Source organism: Scyliorhinus torazame, chromosome 22 (genome assembly GCF_047496885.1).
Source record: "Scyliorhinus torazame isolate Kashiwa2021f chromosome 22, sScyTor2.1, whole genome shotgun sequence".
NCBI classification, from domain to species: domain Eukaryota; kingdom Metazoa; phylum Chordata; class Chondrichthyes; order Carcharhiniformes; family Scyliorhinidae; genus Scyliorhinus; species Scyliorhinus torazame.
Window position 1 is genome coordinate 35,461,998 of NC_092728.1, and position 13,173 is coordinate 35,475,170.

General features: G+C 47.9%; 1 protein-coding gene across 1 annotated transcript in view; it reads right to left on the reverse strand.

The window, feature by feature from the left end:
* Nucleotides 1–13,173, reverse strand: part of ufc1 (ubiquitin-fold modifier conjugating enzyme 1) — a 135,869-nt gene that overhangs the window by 40,318 nt on the left and 82,378 nt on the right. Inside the window, exon 4 of the mRNA XM_072488044.1 lies at nucleotides 1,640–1,716. Coding sequence (XP_072344145.1) covers nucleotides 1,640–1,716 — 77 coding nt within the window. The remainder of the gene's footprint in view (nucleotides 1–1,639; nucleotides 1,717–13,173) is intronic.

Below are 13,173 nucleotides of genomic sequence, written 5' to 3' on the forward strand. Positions count from 1 at the left end.
CTCTCTCTCTCTCCGACAGTCTCTCTCTCTCTCCGACAGTCTCTCTCTCTCTCCGACAGTCTCTCTCTCTCTCTCCGACAGTCTCTCTCCCCGACACATTCTCTCTCTCCCTCTCTCCCTTTCTCCGACACAGTCTCTCTCCCTCTCTCCGACTCAGTCTCTCTCCGATACAGTCTCTCTCTCTCTCTCCGACACAGTCTCTCTCTCTCTCCGACACAGTCTCTCTCTCTCTCCGACACAGTCTCTCTCTCTCTCCGACACAGTCTCTCTCTCTCTCCGACACAGTCTCTCTCTCTCTCCGACACAGTCTCTCTCTCTCTCCGACACAGTCTCTCTCTCTCTCCGACACAGTCTCTCTCTCTCTCCGACACAGTCTCTCTCTCTCTCCGACACAATCTCTCTCTCCCTCTCTCTGCGACACAGTCTCTCTCTCTCTCTCTCCGACACAGTCTCTCTCTCTCTCTCTCTCCGACACAGTCTCTCTCCCCCTCTCCGACCCAGTCTCTCTCCCCCTCTCCGACACAGTCTCTCTCCCCCTCTCCGACACAGTCTCTCTCCCCCTCTCCGACACAGTCTCTCTCCCCCTCTCCGACACAGTCTCTCTCCCCCTCTCCGACACAGTCTCTCTCCCCCTCTCCGACACAGTCTCTCTCCCCCTCTCCGACACAGTCTCTCTCCCTCTCTCCGACACAGTCTCTCTCCGACACAGCCTCTCGCGCTCTCCCACACAGTCTCTCGCGCTCTCCCACAGTCTCTCGCGCTCTCCCACAGTCTCTCGCGCGCTCCCACAGTCTCTCGCGCTCTCCCACACAGTCTCTCGCGCTCTCCCACACAGTCTCTCGCGCTCTCCCACACAGTCTCTCGCGCTCTCCCACACAGTCTCTCGCGCTCTCCCACACAGTCTCTCGCGCTCTCCCACACAGTCTCTCGCGCTCTCCCACACAGTCTCTCGCGCTCTCCCACACAGTCTCTCGCGCTCTCCCACACAGTCTCTCGCGCTCTCCCACACAGTCTCTCGCGCTCTCCCACACAGTCTCTCGCGCTCTCCCACACAGTCTCTCGCGCTCTCCCACACAGTCTCTCGCGCTCTCCCACACAGTCTCTCGCGCTCTCCCACACAGTCTCTCGCGCTCTCCCACACAGTCTCTCGCGCTCTCCCACACAGTCTCTCGCGCTCTCCCACACAGTCTCTCGCGCTCTCCCAGTCTCTCGCGCTCTCTGACGCAGTCTCTCGCTCACTCCGACAGCCTCTCGCTCACTCCGACAGCCTCTCGCTCACTCCGACAGCCTCTCGCTCACTCCGACAGCCTCTCGCTCACTCCGACAGCCTCTCGCTCACTCCGACAGCCTCTCGCTCACTCCGACATAGTCTACTCTGACAGTCTCACTCTCTCTCTTTGATACAGTCTCTCTCTGACACACTCTTTCCCTCTCTGACAGTCTAATCTGACACAGTCTTCTCTCTCTGACACTGAAGGGATGTGGAAAGTCTTAGCTTCAGTGAGACAATGAGGTTGCTGCGGTGAAATGAAGGGAGAGATGAGTAGTGATGACCTTAATCGCCTGAGATTCAGTCATTACATCACAACCCATCTATCTCGCATTCTCCCTGCTACCCACCCCACCCCCACATTCCTACCTGTACATTTTGGCTGTCTTTCCATCCAGTTCTGGAATGGCAATCTCGGGTGCTGTCGTGGGGTATGTGACGGGAATCTGCAGAAAGAGTGAAGGCAATCAGTCCTGGTCTCGTCCGCAACAGACTGTCCAAATTCCTCCCTCACTCCAAGGCCGGCAGACAGATCATGTCTTCACTGAACCTCTGGGTCCTTGCACGAAGGAACACTCTTCACGGAGGGTCCAACTGGGCAAATTCGCAATGTAGGGATGAGAGAAAAAAAATTCCTCCTCAAAATCCACAGCTTTGGCTGCAAGAGGGATTGATCAGAGATCAGAGGCTGCAGTTACTCGGAGATGTACGAGGAGAATGGGCCTTTTCGCCTTACAATTTGGAACAAAGAACAATACACATTAGCAACAGGCCCTTCGGCCCTCAAAGCATGTACCAGTGGCCAAAACCCTCAGCACTTCCTAGTACCATATCCCTCTATACCCATCCTATCCATGTATTTGTCAAGATACCTTTTGGATTGGATTTGTTTATTGTGTCAGGTGGATGTACCTTTAAGAAATGTGTTTTTTTCAACTAGCTGCAGCGATGTCAGTGTGTGGGTGAAGCTGGGCTGGCCGTCTGTCTTTTTACTTTCGTTTTAAGCTGGGAGCTGCAGTGTGTCTTAGTATAGCTTTCAGTTGGAGAGCTGCATTTGAACCAAGCAGATGTATTTCGGCGCCTCACTCTTCATGAAAAAGAATGTCTCCAGATCATTTGATGATTTCAAAGTAATACCAAAGTAATACCAAAATAATCTTTGTAAAAAAGTTTTTTTTGACTTATGGATGTTGTTAGGAATGTTATTAAGGGTTATCTATAGAGTACTGTATCTGTGGGGATTATCAGGGTTGGTAGTTGAAAAACTGTTTACTGTGTGTTTATAAAATGTTAACTGGATTCATAGAATAAACATTGTTTTGTTTAAAAATAATATCAGTTCTCTGTTGCATCACACCTGTAAAGTGGGCCCTTGTGCTCCCAGTGAGCCAGAGAAGACACAGCCAGAGTAAGACAGCAAAGAGTGAGTTTGAGAATTTGAAGCTGGGTGGGGAGGAGGTGCTTTTTAACCCTGGTAAGTGACTGGTAAATAGTTTTTCTTTTCATTGTCTAATTTATTTATTTATTTTTTCTTTCGTTGTTTGGAATTATAGTTGTATAAGTTAACCTAAGGTTTAAGACATGCCAGGTGGTCCCAGACCAGTGTCATGCTCCTCATGTGCGATGTGGGAGCTCAGGGACACGTCCACTGTCCCTGGCTCCTTCACGTGCAAGAAGAGTGTCCTGTTGCAGCTCCAGTTAGACCGCTTGATGGCTCTGGTGCTGCGGATGGACTCACTTTGGAGCATCCGCGATGCTGAGGATGTCGTGGATAGCATGTTTAGCGAGTTGGTCACACCGCAGGTGAAAGTTACTGAGGGAGATAGAAAATGGGTGACCAAAAGACAGAGCAAGAGTAGGAAGGCAGTGCAGGTGTCCCCTGCGGTCATCTCCCTGCAAAACAGATATACCGTTTTGGATACTGTTGAGGGAGATGGCTCAGCAGGGGAAGGCAGCAGCAGCCAGGTTCATGGCACTGTGGCTGGCTCTGCTGCACAGCAGAGCAGGAAGAAGAATGGCAGGGCTATATTGATAGGGGGCTCAATCGTAAGGGGAATAGACAGGCAGTTCTGCGGATGCAATTGAGACTCCAGGATGGTATGTTGCCTCCCTGGTGCAATGGTCAAGGGTGTCTCGGAGCGGCTGCAGGACATTCTGGGGCGGGGAAGGGTGAACAGCCAGCTGTCGTGGTGCACATAGGCACCAACGATATAGGTAAAAAATGGGACAAGGTCCTACAAGCTGAATTCAGGGAATCATAGAATCATAGAAGTTTACAGCATGGAAACAGGCCCTTCGGCCCAACCAGTCCATGCCGCCCAGTTTTTACCATTAAGCTAGTCCCAGTTGCCCGCACTTGGCCCATAACCCTCTATACCCATCTTACCCATGTAACTATCTAAATGCTTTTTGAAAGACACAATTGTACCCCCCTCTACTACTACCTCTGGCAGCCCATTCCAGACACTCACTACCCTCTGAGTGAAGAAATTGCTCCTCTGGGCCCTTCTGAATCTCTCCCCTCTCACCTTAAACCTATGCCCTCTAGTTTTAGACTCCCCTACCTTTGGGAAAAGATGTTGACTATCTACCTTATCTATGCCCCTCATTATTTTATAGACCTCTATAAGATCACCCCTAAGCCTCCTACGCTCCAGGGAAAAAAGTCCCAGTCTATCCAGCCTCTCCTTATAACTCAAACCATCAAGTCCCGGCAACATCCTAGTAAATCTTTTCTGCACTCTTTCTAGTTTAATAACATCCTTTCTATAATAGGGTGACCAGAACTGCACACAGTATTCCAAGCGTGGCCGTACCAATGTCTTGTACAACTTCAACAAGACGTCCCAACTCCTGTATTCAATGTTCTGACCAATGAAACCAAGCATGCCGAATGCCTTCTTCACCACCCTGTCCACCTGCGACTCCACCTTCAAGGAGCTATGAACCTGTACTCCTAGATCTCTTTGTTCTATAACTCTCCCCAACGCCATACCATTAACTGAGTAGGTCCTGGCCTGATTCGATCTGCCAAAATGCATCACCTCACATTTATCTAAATTAAACTCCATCTGCCATTCGTCGGCCCACTGGCCGAATTGATCAAGATCCCGTTGCAATCCTAGATAACCTTCTTCACTATCCACTGTGCCACCAATCTTGGTGCCATCTGCAAACTTACTAACCATGCCTCCTAAATTCTCATCCAAATCATTAATATAAATCACAAATAACAGTGGACCCAGCACCGATCCCTGAGGCACACCACTGGTCACAGGCCTCCAGTTTGAAAAACAACCCTCTACAACCACCCTTTGCCTTCTGTCGTCCAGCCAATTTTGAATCCAATTGGCAACCTCACCCTGGATCCCGTGAGCTTTAACCTTCTGCAACAACCTACCATGCGGTACCTTGTCAAAGGCTTTGCTAAAGTCCATGTAGACAACGTCTACTGCACTACCCTCATCTACCTTCTTGGTCACTCCCTCAAAAAACTCAATCAAATTTGTGAGACATGGTTTTCCACGCACAAAGCCATGCTGACTGCCCCGAATCAGTCCTTGCCTCTCTAAATGCTTGTAGATTCTGTCTCTCAGAATACCTTCTAGCAACTTACCTACTACAGACGTTAGGCTCACCGGTCTGTAGTTCCCAGGCTTTTCCCTGCTGCCCTTCTTAAACAAGGGCACGCCACTCTCCAATCTTCAGGCACCTCACCTGTGGCTGCCGATGATTCAAATATCTCGGTTAGGGGACCCGCAATTTCCTCCCTAGCCTCCCACAACATCCTGGGATACATTTCATCAGGTCTCGGGGATTTATCTACCTTGATGCGCTTTAAGACTTCCAGCACCTCCTCCTCTGTAATATGCACACTTCTCAAGACATCACTATTTATTTCCCTTAGTTTCCTAACATCCATGCCTTTCTCCACCGTGAATACCGATGAGAAATATTCATTCAGGATCTCACCCAACTCTTGTGGCTCTGCACATAGATGTCCTTGTTGATCCTTAAGAGGCCCGACTCTGTCCCGAGTTACTCTTTTCCCCTTTATGTATCTGTAGAATCTCTTTGGATTCTCCCTTGCATTATTTGCCAAAGCAATTTCATGTCCCCTTTTTGCCCTCCTGATTTCCCTCTTAACTCTATTGAGGGAGTTAGGAGTTAAACTAAAAAGTAGGACCTCAAAGGTCATAGGCTTCAGAGAGGGTGCAGAAGAGATTTACCAGAATGTTGCCTGGTATGGAGGGCATTAGCTATGAGGAGCGGTTGAATAAATTCGGTTTGTTCTCACTGGAACGAAGGAGGTTGAGGGGCGACCTGATAGAGGTCTACAAAATTATGAGGGGCATAGACAGAGTGGATAGTCAGAGGCTTTTCCCCGGGGTAGAGGGGTCAATTACTAGGGGGCATAGGTTTAAGGTGAGAGGGGCAAGGTTTAGAGTAGATGTACGAGGCAAGTTTTTTACGCAGAGGGTAGTGGGTGCTTGGAACTCACTACCGGAGGAGGTGGTGGAAGCATGGACGATAGTGACATTTATGGGGCATCTTGACAAATACATGAATAGGATGGGAATAGAGGGATACGGACCCAGGAAGTGTAGAAGATTGTAGTTTAGTCGGGCAGCATGGTCGGCACGAGCTTGGAGGGCCGAAGGGCCTGTTCCTGTGCTGTACATTTCTTTGTTCTTTGTTCCTTGTTCTTTGTAGAACATAGAACATAGAAAATTACAGCACAGAACAGGCCCTTCGGTCCACGATGTTGTGCCGAACCTTTGTCGTAGATTAATCATAGATTATCATTGAATTTACAGTGCAGGAGGCCATTCGGCCCATTGAGTCTGCACCGGCTCATGGAAAGAGCACCCTACCCAAGGTCAACACCTCCACCCAACACTAAGGGCAATTCTGGACACTAAGGGCAATTTATCATGGCCAATCCACCTAACCTGCACATCTTTGGACTGTGGGAGTAAACCGGAGCACCCGGAGGAAACCCACGCACACACGGGGAGGATGTGCAGAGTCCGCACCGACAGTGACCCAAGCCGGAATCGAACCTGGGGCCCTGGAGCAGTGAAGCAATTGTGATATCCACAATGCTACTGTGCTGCCGTTAAGAACAAATTAATTTACACTATATCATTCTACCATAATCCATGTACCTATCCAATAGCTGCTTGAAGGTCCCTAATGTTTCCGACTCAACTACTTCCACAGGCAGTGCATTCCATGCCCCCACTGCTCTCTGGGTAAAGAGTAATCTCAGGATTGCTACCGGTGCCACAAGCTAGTCAGAGTAGGAATGTCAGGATAGGTAGGATGAATGCGTAGCTCGAGAGATGGTGCAAGAGGGAGGGATTCAAATTCCTGGGGCATTGGAACCGGTTCTGGGGGAGGTGGGACCAGTACAAACTGGACGGTCTGCACCTGTGCAGGACTGGAACCGATGTCCTAGAACCGGTGTTTGCTAGAGCTGTTGGGGAGGGTTTAAACTAATGTGGCAGGGGGATGGGAACCGATGCAGGAAGTCGGAAGATAGTAAAACAGGGACAGAAACAAAAGGCAGTAAGGGGGAAAGTGTAAGGCAGAGAAGCCATAGTCAAAAATCAAAAAGGGCGACAGTACAAGGTACAGTGACTGCGGGGAGCTCAGTGAATAGTACCAGGAATACTAAAAGAAATAAAACGGGAAGTGAAAACATTAATGGTAAGCGACGCAGCAGGTTGTTACATGAAGGTATGGGTTCGACGACAAGGAAAATTAGGAGAAAGTAAGAGGAAATACAACTTAGGAGAGGTTACTGATCGAGGTGTTAGGATTCAGAACAGAGGTAAAAAAGCCAACATAAGTGTACTTTACCTGAATGCTCGTAGTATTCGGAATAAGGTAAATGAGTTGATGGCGCAAATCAGCGTGAATGACGATGATTGAGTGGCCATTACTGAAACATGGTTAAAGGATGGTCACGACTGGGAGTTAAATATCCGAGGGTATCAAACTATTCGGAAGGACAGAGTGGATGGTAAGGGAGGTGGTGTAGCTCTGTTATTTAAGGATGACATCCGGGCAATAGTAAGGGATGATATCGGTGCTATGGAGGATCAGGTTGAATCCATTTGGGTGGAAATCAGGAATAGTAAGGCGAAAAAGTCACTGATAGGAGTAGTCTATCGGCCACCAAATAGTAACATTATGGTGGGGCAGGCAATAAACAACGAAATAACGGATGCATGTAGAAATGGTACAGCAGGTATCATGGGGGATTTTAATCTACATGTCGATTGGTTTAACCAGGTCAGTCAAGGCAGACTTGAGGAGGAGTTTATAGAATGTATCCGCGATAGTTTCCTAGAACAGTATGTAATGGAACCTACGAGGGAACAAGCGGTCCGAGATCTGGTCCTGTGTAATGAGACAGGATTGATTAATGATCTCATAGTTAAGGATCCTCTCGGAAGGAGCGATCACAATATGGTGGAATTTAAAATACAGATGGAGGGCAAGAAGGTAAAATTAAACACTAGTGTTTTGTGCTTAAACAAAGGAGATTACAATGGGATGAGGGAAGAACTAGCTAAGGTAGACTGGGAGCAAAGACTTTATGGTGAAACAGTTGAGGAACATGTGAAGAACATTCCAAGCGATTTTTCACAGTGCTCAGCAAAGGTTTATACCAACAAAAAGGAAGGACGGTAGAAAGAGGGAAAATCGACCGTGGATATCTAAGGAAATAAGGGAGAGTATCAAATTGAAGGAAAAAACATACAAAGTGGCAAAGGTTAGTGGAAGACTAGAGGACTGGGAAATCTTTAGGGGGCAACAGAAAAGTACTAAAAAAGCTTAAAAGAGTAAGATAGATTAGGAGAGTAAACTTGCTCAGAATATAAAAAGATAGTAAAAGTTTCTACAAATATATAAAACAAAAAAGAGTGGCTGAGGTAAATATTGGTCCTTTAGAGGATGAGAAGGGAGATTTAATAATGAGAGATGAGGAAATGACTGAGGAACTGAACAGGTTTTTTGGGTCAGTCTCCACAGTGGAAGACACAAATGACATGCCAGTGACTGATAGAAATGAGGCTATGACAGGCGAGGACCTTGAGAGGATTGTTATCACTAAGGAGGTAGTGATGGGCAAGCCAATGGGGCTACAGGTAGACAAGTCTCCTGGCCCTGATGGAATGCATCCCAGAGTGCTAAAAGAGATGGCTAGGGAAATTGCAAATGCACTAGTGATAATTTACCAAAATTCACTAGACTCTGGGGTGGTCCCGGCGGATTGGAAATTAGCAAACGTGACACCAATGTTTAAAAAAGGAGGTAGACAGAAAGCGGATAATTATAGGCCAGTGAGCTTAACTTCGGTAGTAGGGAAGATGCTGGAATCTATCATCAAGGAAGAAATAGCGAGGCATCTGGATGGAAATTGTCCCATTGGACAGACGCAGCATGGGTTCATAAAGGGCAGGTTGTACCTAACTAATTTAGTAGAATTGTTTGAGGACATTACCAGTGCGGTAGATAACAGGGAGCCAATGGATGTGGTATATCTGGATTTCCAGAAAGCCTTTGACAAGATGCCACACAAAAGGTTGTTGGAGTTTCAGCGGGAGCGGAGTGCAGAGGCTGCTGGTAGGTGAGTACTGTGATTTAAAGTAACTTACCTTACAGGAGCAGATCTTGGAGTTTCAGCGGGAGCGGAGCGCAGAGGCAGCTGGTAGGTGAGTATTAAAGTAAACACTTACCTGGTCCCGTTTTCGGTCCCTCTTTCCTGTTGTTTTTTTAAAATTTTATTGTTTAAGGCGGGAACAGGAAGTTCGACCCGCGGACTTCTGGGAAGTCCCTCACCAATAAATTCTGGTGGAGAGGAAACCCGAGACACTACACGTGTAGTGTCTCCCACCCGCCCTCCTCCTCTAACCTAATAATAAAACCCATTGGTGTGAGGTAAGTACCATATTGTATTATTATTATTATTATTTTTAAAAAAAATTAATTTAGTTGTTAGCCAGATCTTGGTAGAAAGTTAGAGGGATGGCAGGGAAGGGAGTGCAATGTTCCTCCTGCAGGATGTTTGAGGTGAGGGATGCAGTTAGTGTCCCTGCTGATTTTACCTGCAGGAAGTGCTGCCATCTCCAGCTCCTCCAAGACCGAGTTAGGGAACTGGAGCTGGAGTTGGAAGAACTTTGGATCATTCGGGAGGCAGAGGGGGTCATAGATAGCAGCTTTAGGGAATTAGTTACACCAAAGATTGGAGATAGATGGGTAACTGTAAGAGGGACTGGGAAGAAGCAGTCAGTGCAGGGATCCCCTGCGGTCGTTCCCCTGAGAAACAAGTATACCGCTTTGGATACTTGTGGGGGGGACGACTTACCAGGGGTAAGCCATGGGGTACGGGCCTCTGGCACTGAGTCTGTCCCTGGTGCTCAGAAGGGAAGGGGGAAGAGGAGCAGAGCATTAGTAATTGGGGACTCGATAGTCAGGGGCACAGATAGGAGATTTTGTGGGAGCGTGAGAGACTCACGTTTGGTATGTTGCCTCCCAGGTGCAAGGGTACGTGATGTCTCGGATCGTGTTTTCCGGGTCCTTAAGGGGGAGGGGGAGCAGCCCCAAGTCGTGGTCCACATTGGCACTAACGACATAGGTAGGAAAGGGGACAAGGATGTCAGGCAGGCTCTCAGGGAGCTAGGATGGAAGCTCAGAACTGGAACAAACAGAGTTGTTATCTCTGGGTTGTTGCCCGTGCCACGTGGTAGTGAGATGAGGAATAGGGAAAGAGAGCAATTAAACACGTGGCTACAGGGATGGTGCAGGCGGGAGGGATTCAGATTTCTGGATAACTGGGGCTCTTTCTGGGGAAGGTGGGACCTCTACAGACAGAATGGTCTACATCTGAACCTGAGGGGCACAAATAACCTGGGGGGGAGATTTGTTAGTGCTCTTTGGGGGGGAGGTTTAAACTAATGCAGCAGGGGCATGGGAACCTGGTTTGTAGTTTTAGGGTAAGGGAGAATGAGCACAGATTTGACGTCGCAGGAGGGGGCCAGTGTTCAGGTAGGTGGTTTGAAGTGTGTCTACTTCAAAGCCAGGAGTATACGAAATAAGGTAGGGGAACTGGCAGCATGGGTTGGTACCTGGGACTTCGATGTTGTGGCCATTTCGGAGACATGGATAGAGCAGGGACAGGAATGGATGTTGCAGGTTCCGGGGTTTAGGTGTTTTAGTAAGCTCAGAGAAGGAGGCAAAAGAGGGGGAGGTGTGGCGCTGCTAGTCAAGAGCAGTATTACGGTGGCGGAGAGGATGCTAGATGGGGACTCATCTTCCGAGGTAGTATGGGCTGAGGTTAGAAACAGGAAAGGAGAGGTCACCTGTTGGGAGTCTTCTATAGGCCTCCAAATAGTTCTAGGGATGTAGAGGAAAGGATGGCGAGGATGATCCTGGATAAGAGCGAAAGTAACAGGGTAGTTATTAAGGGAGACTTTAACTTTCCAAATATTGACTGGAAAATATATAGTTCGAGTACATTAGATGGGTCGTTTTTTGTACAGTGTGTGCAGGAGGGTTTCCTGACACAATATGTTGACAGGCCAACAAGAGGCGAGGCTACGTTGGATTTGGTTTTGGGTAATGAACCAGGCCAGGTGTTGGATTTGGAGGTAGGAGAGCACTTTGGGGACAGTGACCACAATTCGGTGACGTTTACGTTAATGATGGAAAGGGATAAGTATACACCGCAGGGCAAGAGTTATAGCTGGGGGAAGGGCAATTATGATGCCATTAGACGTGACTTGGGGGGGAGAGGGTGGAGAAGTCGGCTGCAAATGTTGGGCACACTGGATAAGTGGAGCTTGTTCAAGGATCAGCTACTGCGTGTTCTTGATAAGTATGTACCGGTCAGGCAGGGAGGAAGGCGTAGAGCGAGGGAACCGTGGTTTACCAAAGAAGTGGAATCTCTTGTTAAGAGGAAGGAGGAGGCCTATGTGAAGATGAGGTGTGAAGTTTCAGTTGGGGCGATGGATAGTTACAAGGTAGCGAGGAAGGATCTAAAGAGAGAGCTAAGACGGGCAAGGAGGGGACATGAGAAGTATTTGGCAGGTAGGATCAAGGAAAACCCAAAAGCTTTCTATAGGTATGTCAAGAATAAGCGAATGACTAGGGAAAGAGTAGGACCAGTCAAGGACAGGGATGGGAGGTTGTGTGTGGAGTCTGAAGAGATAGGCGAGATACTAAATGAATATTTCTCGTCAGTATTCACTCAGGAAAAAGATAATGTTGTGGAGGAGAATGCTGAGACCCAGACTATTAGAATAGATGGCATTGAGGTACGTAGGGAAGAGTTGTTGGCAATTCTGGACAGGCTGAAAATAGATAAGTCCCCAGGGCCTGATGGGATTTATCCTAGGATTCTCTGGGAGACCAGGGAAGAGATTGCTGGACATTTGGCTTGGATTTTTATGTCATCATTGGCTACAGGAATAGTGCCAGGGGACTGGAGGATAGCAAATGTGGTCCCTTTGTTCAAAAAGGGGAGCAGAGACAACCCCGGCAACTATAGACCGGTGAGCCTCATGTCTGTAGTGGGTAAAGTCTTGGAGGGGATTATAAGAGACAAGATTTATAATCATCTAGATAGGAATAATATGATCAGGGATAGTCAGCATGGCTTTGTGAAGGGTAGGTCATGCCTCACAAACCTTATCGAGTTCTTCGAGAAGGTGACTGAACAGGTAGACGAGGGTAGAGCAGTTGATGTGGTGTATATGGATTTCAGTAAAGCGTTTGATAAGGTTCCCCACGGTAGGCTATTGCAGAAAATACGGAGGCTGGGGATTGAGGGTGATTTAGAGATGTGGATCAGAAATTGGCTAGCTGAAAGAAGACAGAGGGTGGTGGTTGATGGGAAATGTTCAGAATGGAGTTCAGTTACAAGTGGCGTACCACAAGGATCTGTTCTGGGGCCGTTGCTGTTTGTCATTTTTATCAATGACCTAGAGGAAGGTGGGTGAGTAAATTTGCAGACGACACTAAAGTCGGTGGTGTTGTCGACAGTGTGGAAGGATGTAGCAGGTTACAGAGGGATATAGATAAGCTGCAGAGCTGGGCTGAGAGGTGGCAAATGGAGTTTAATGTAGAGAAGTGTGAGGTGATTCACTTTGGAAAGAATAACAGGAATGCGGAATATTTGGCTAATGGTAAGGTTCTTGGAAGTGTGGATGAACAGAGTGATCTAGGTGTCCATGTACATAGATCCCTGAAAGTTGCCACCCAGGTTGATAGGGTTGTGAAGAAGGCCAATGGAATGTTGGCCTTTATTGGTAGAGGGATTGAGTTCCGGAGTCAGGAGGTCATGTTGCAGCTGTACAAAACTCTGGTTCGGCAGAAATTGGAGTATTGTGTACAGTTCTGGTCACCGCATTATAGGAAGGACGTGGAGGCTTTGGAGCGGGTGCAGAGGAGATTTACCAGGATGTTGCCTGGTATGGAGGGAAAATCTTATGAGGAAAGGCTGATGGACTTGAGGTTGTTTTCGTTGGAGAGAAGAAGGTTAAGAGGAGACTTAATAGAGGCATACAAAATGATCAGGGGGTTAGATACGGTGGACAGTGAGAGCCTTCTCCCGCGGATGGAAATGGCTGGCACGAGGGGACATAGCTTTAAACTGAGGGGTAATAGATATAGGACAGAGGTCAGAGGTAGGTTCTTTACGCAAAGAGCAGTGAGGCCGTGGAATGCCCTACCTGCAACAGTAGTGAATTCGCCAACATTGAGGGCATTTAAAAGTTTATTGGATAAACATATGGATGATAATGGCATAGTGTAGGTTAGATGGCTTTTGTTTCGGTGCAACATCGTGGGCCGAAGGCCCTGTACTGCGCTGTATCGTTCTATGTTAAGAT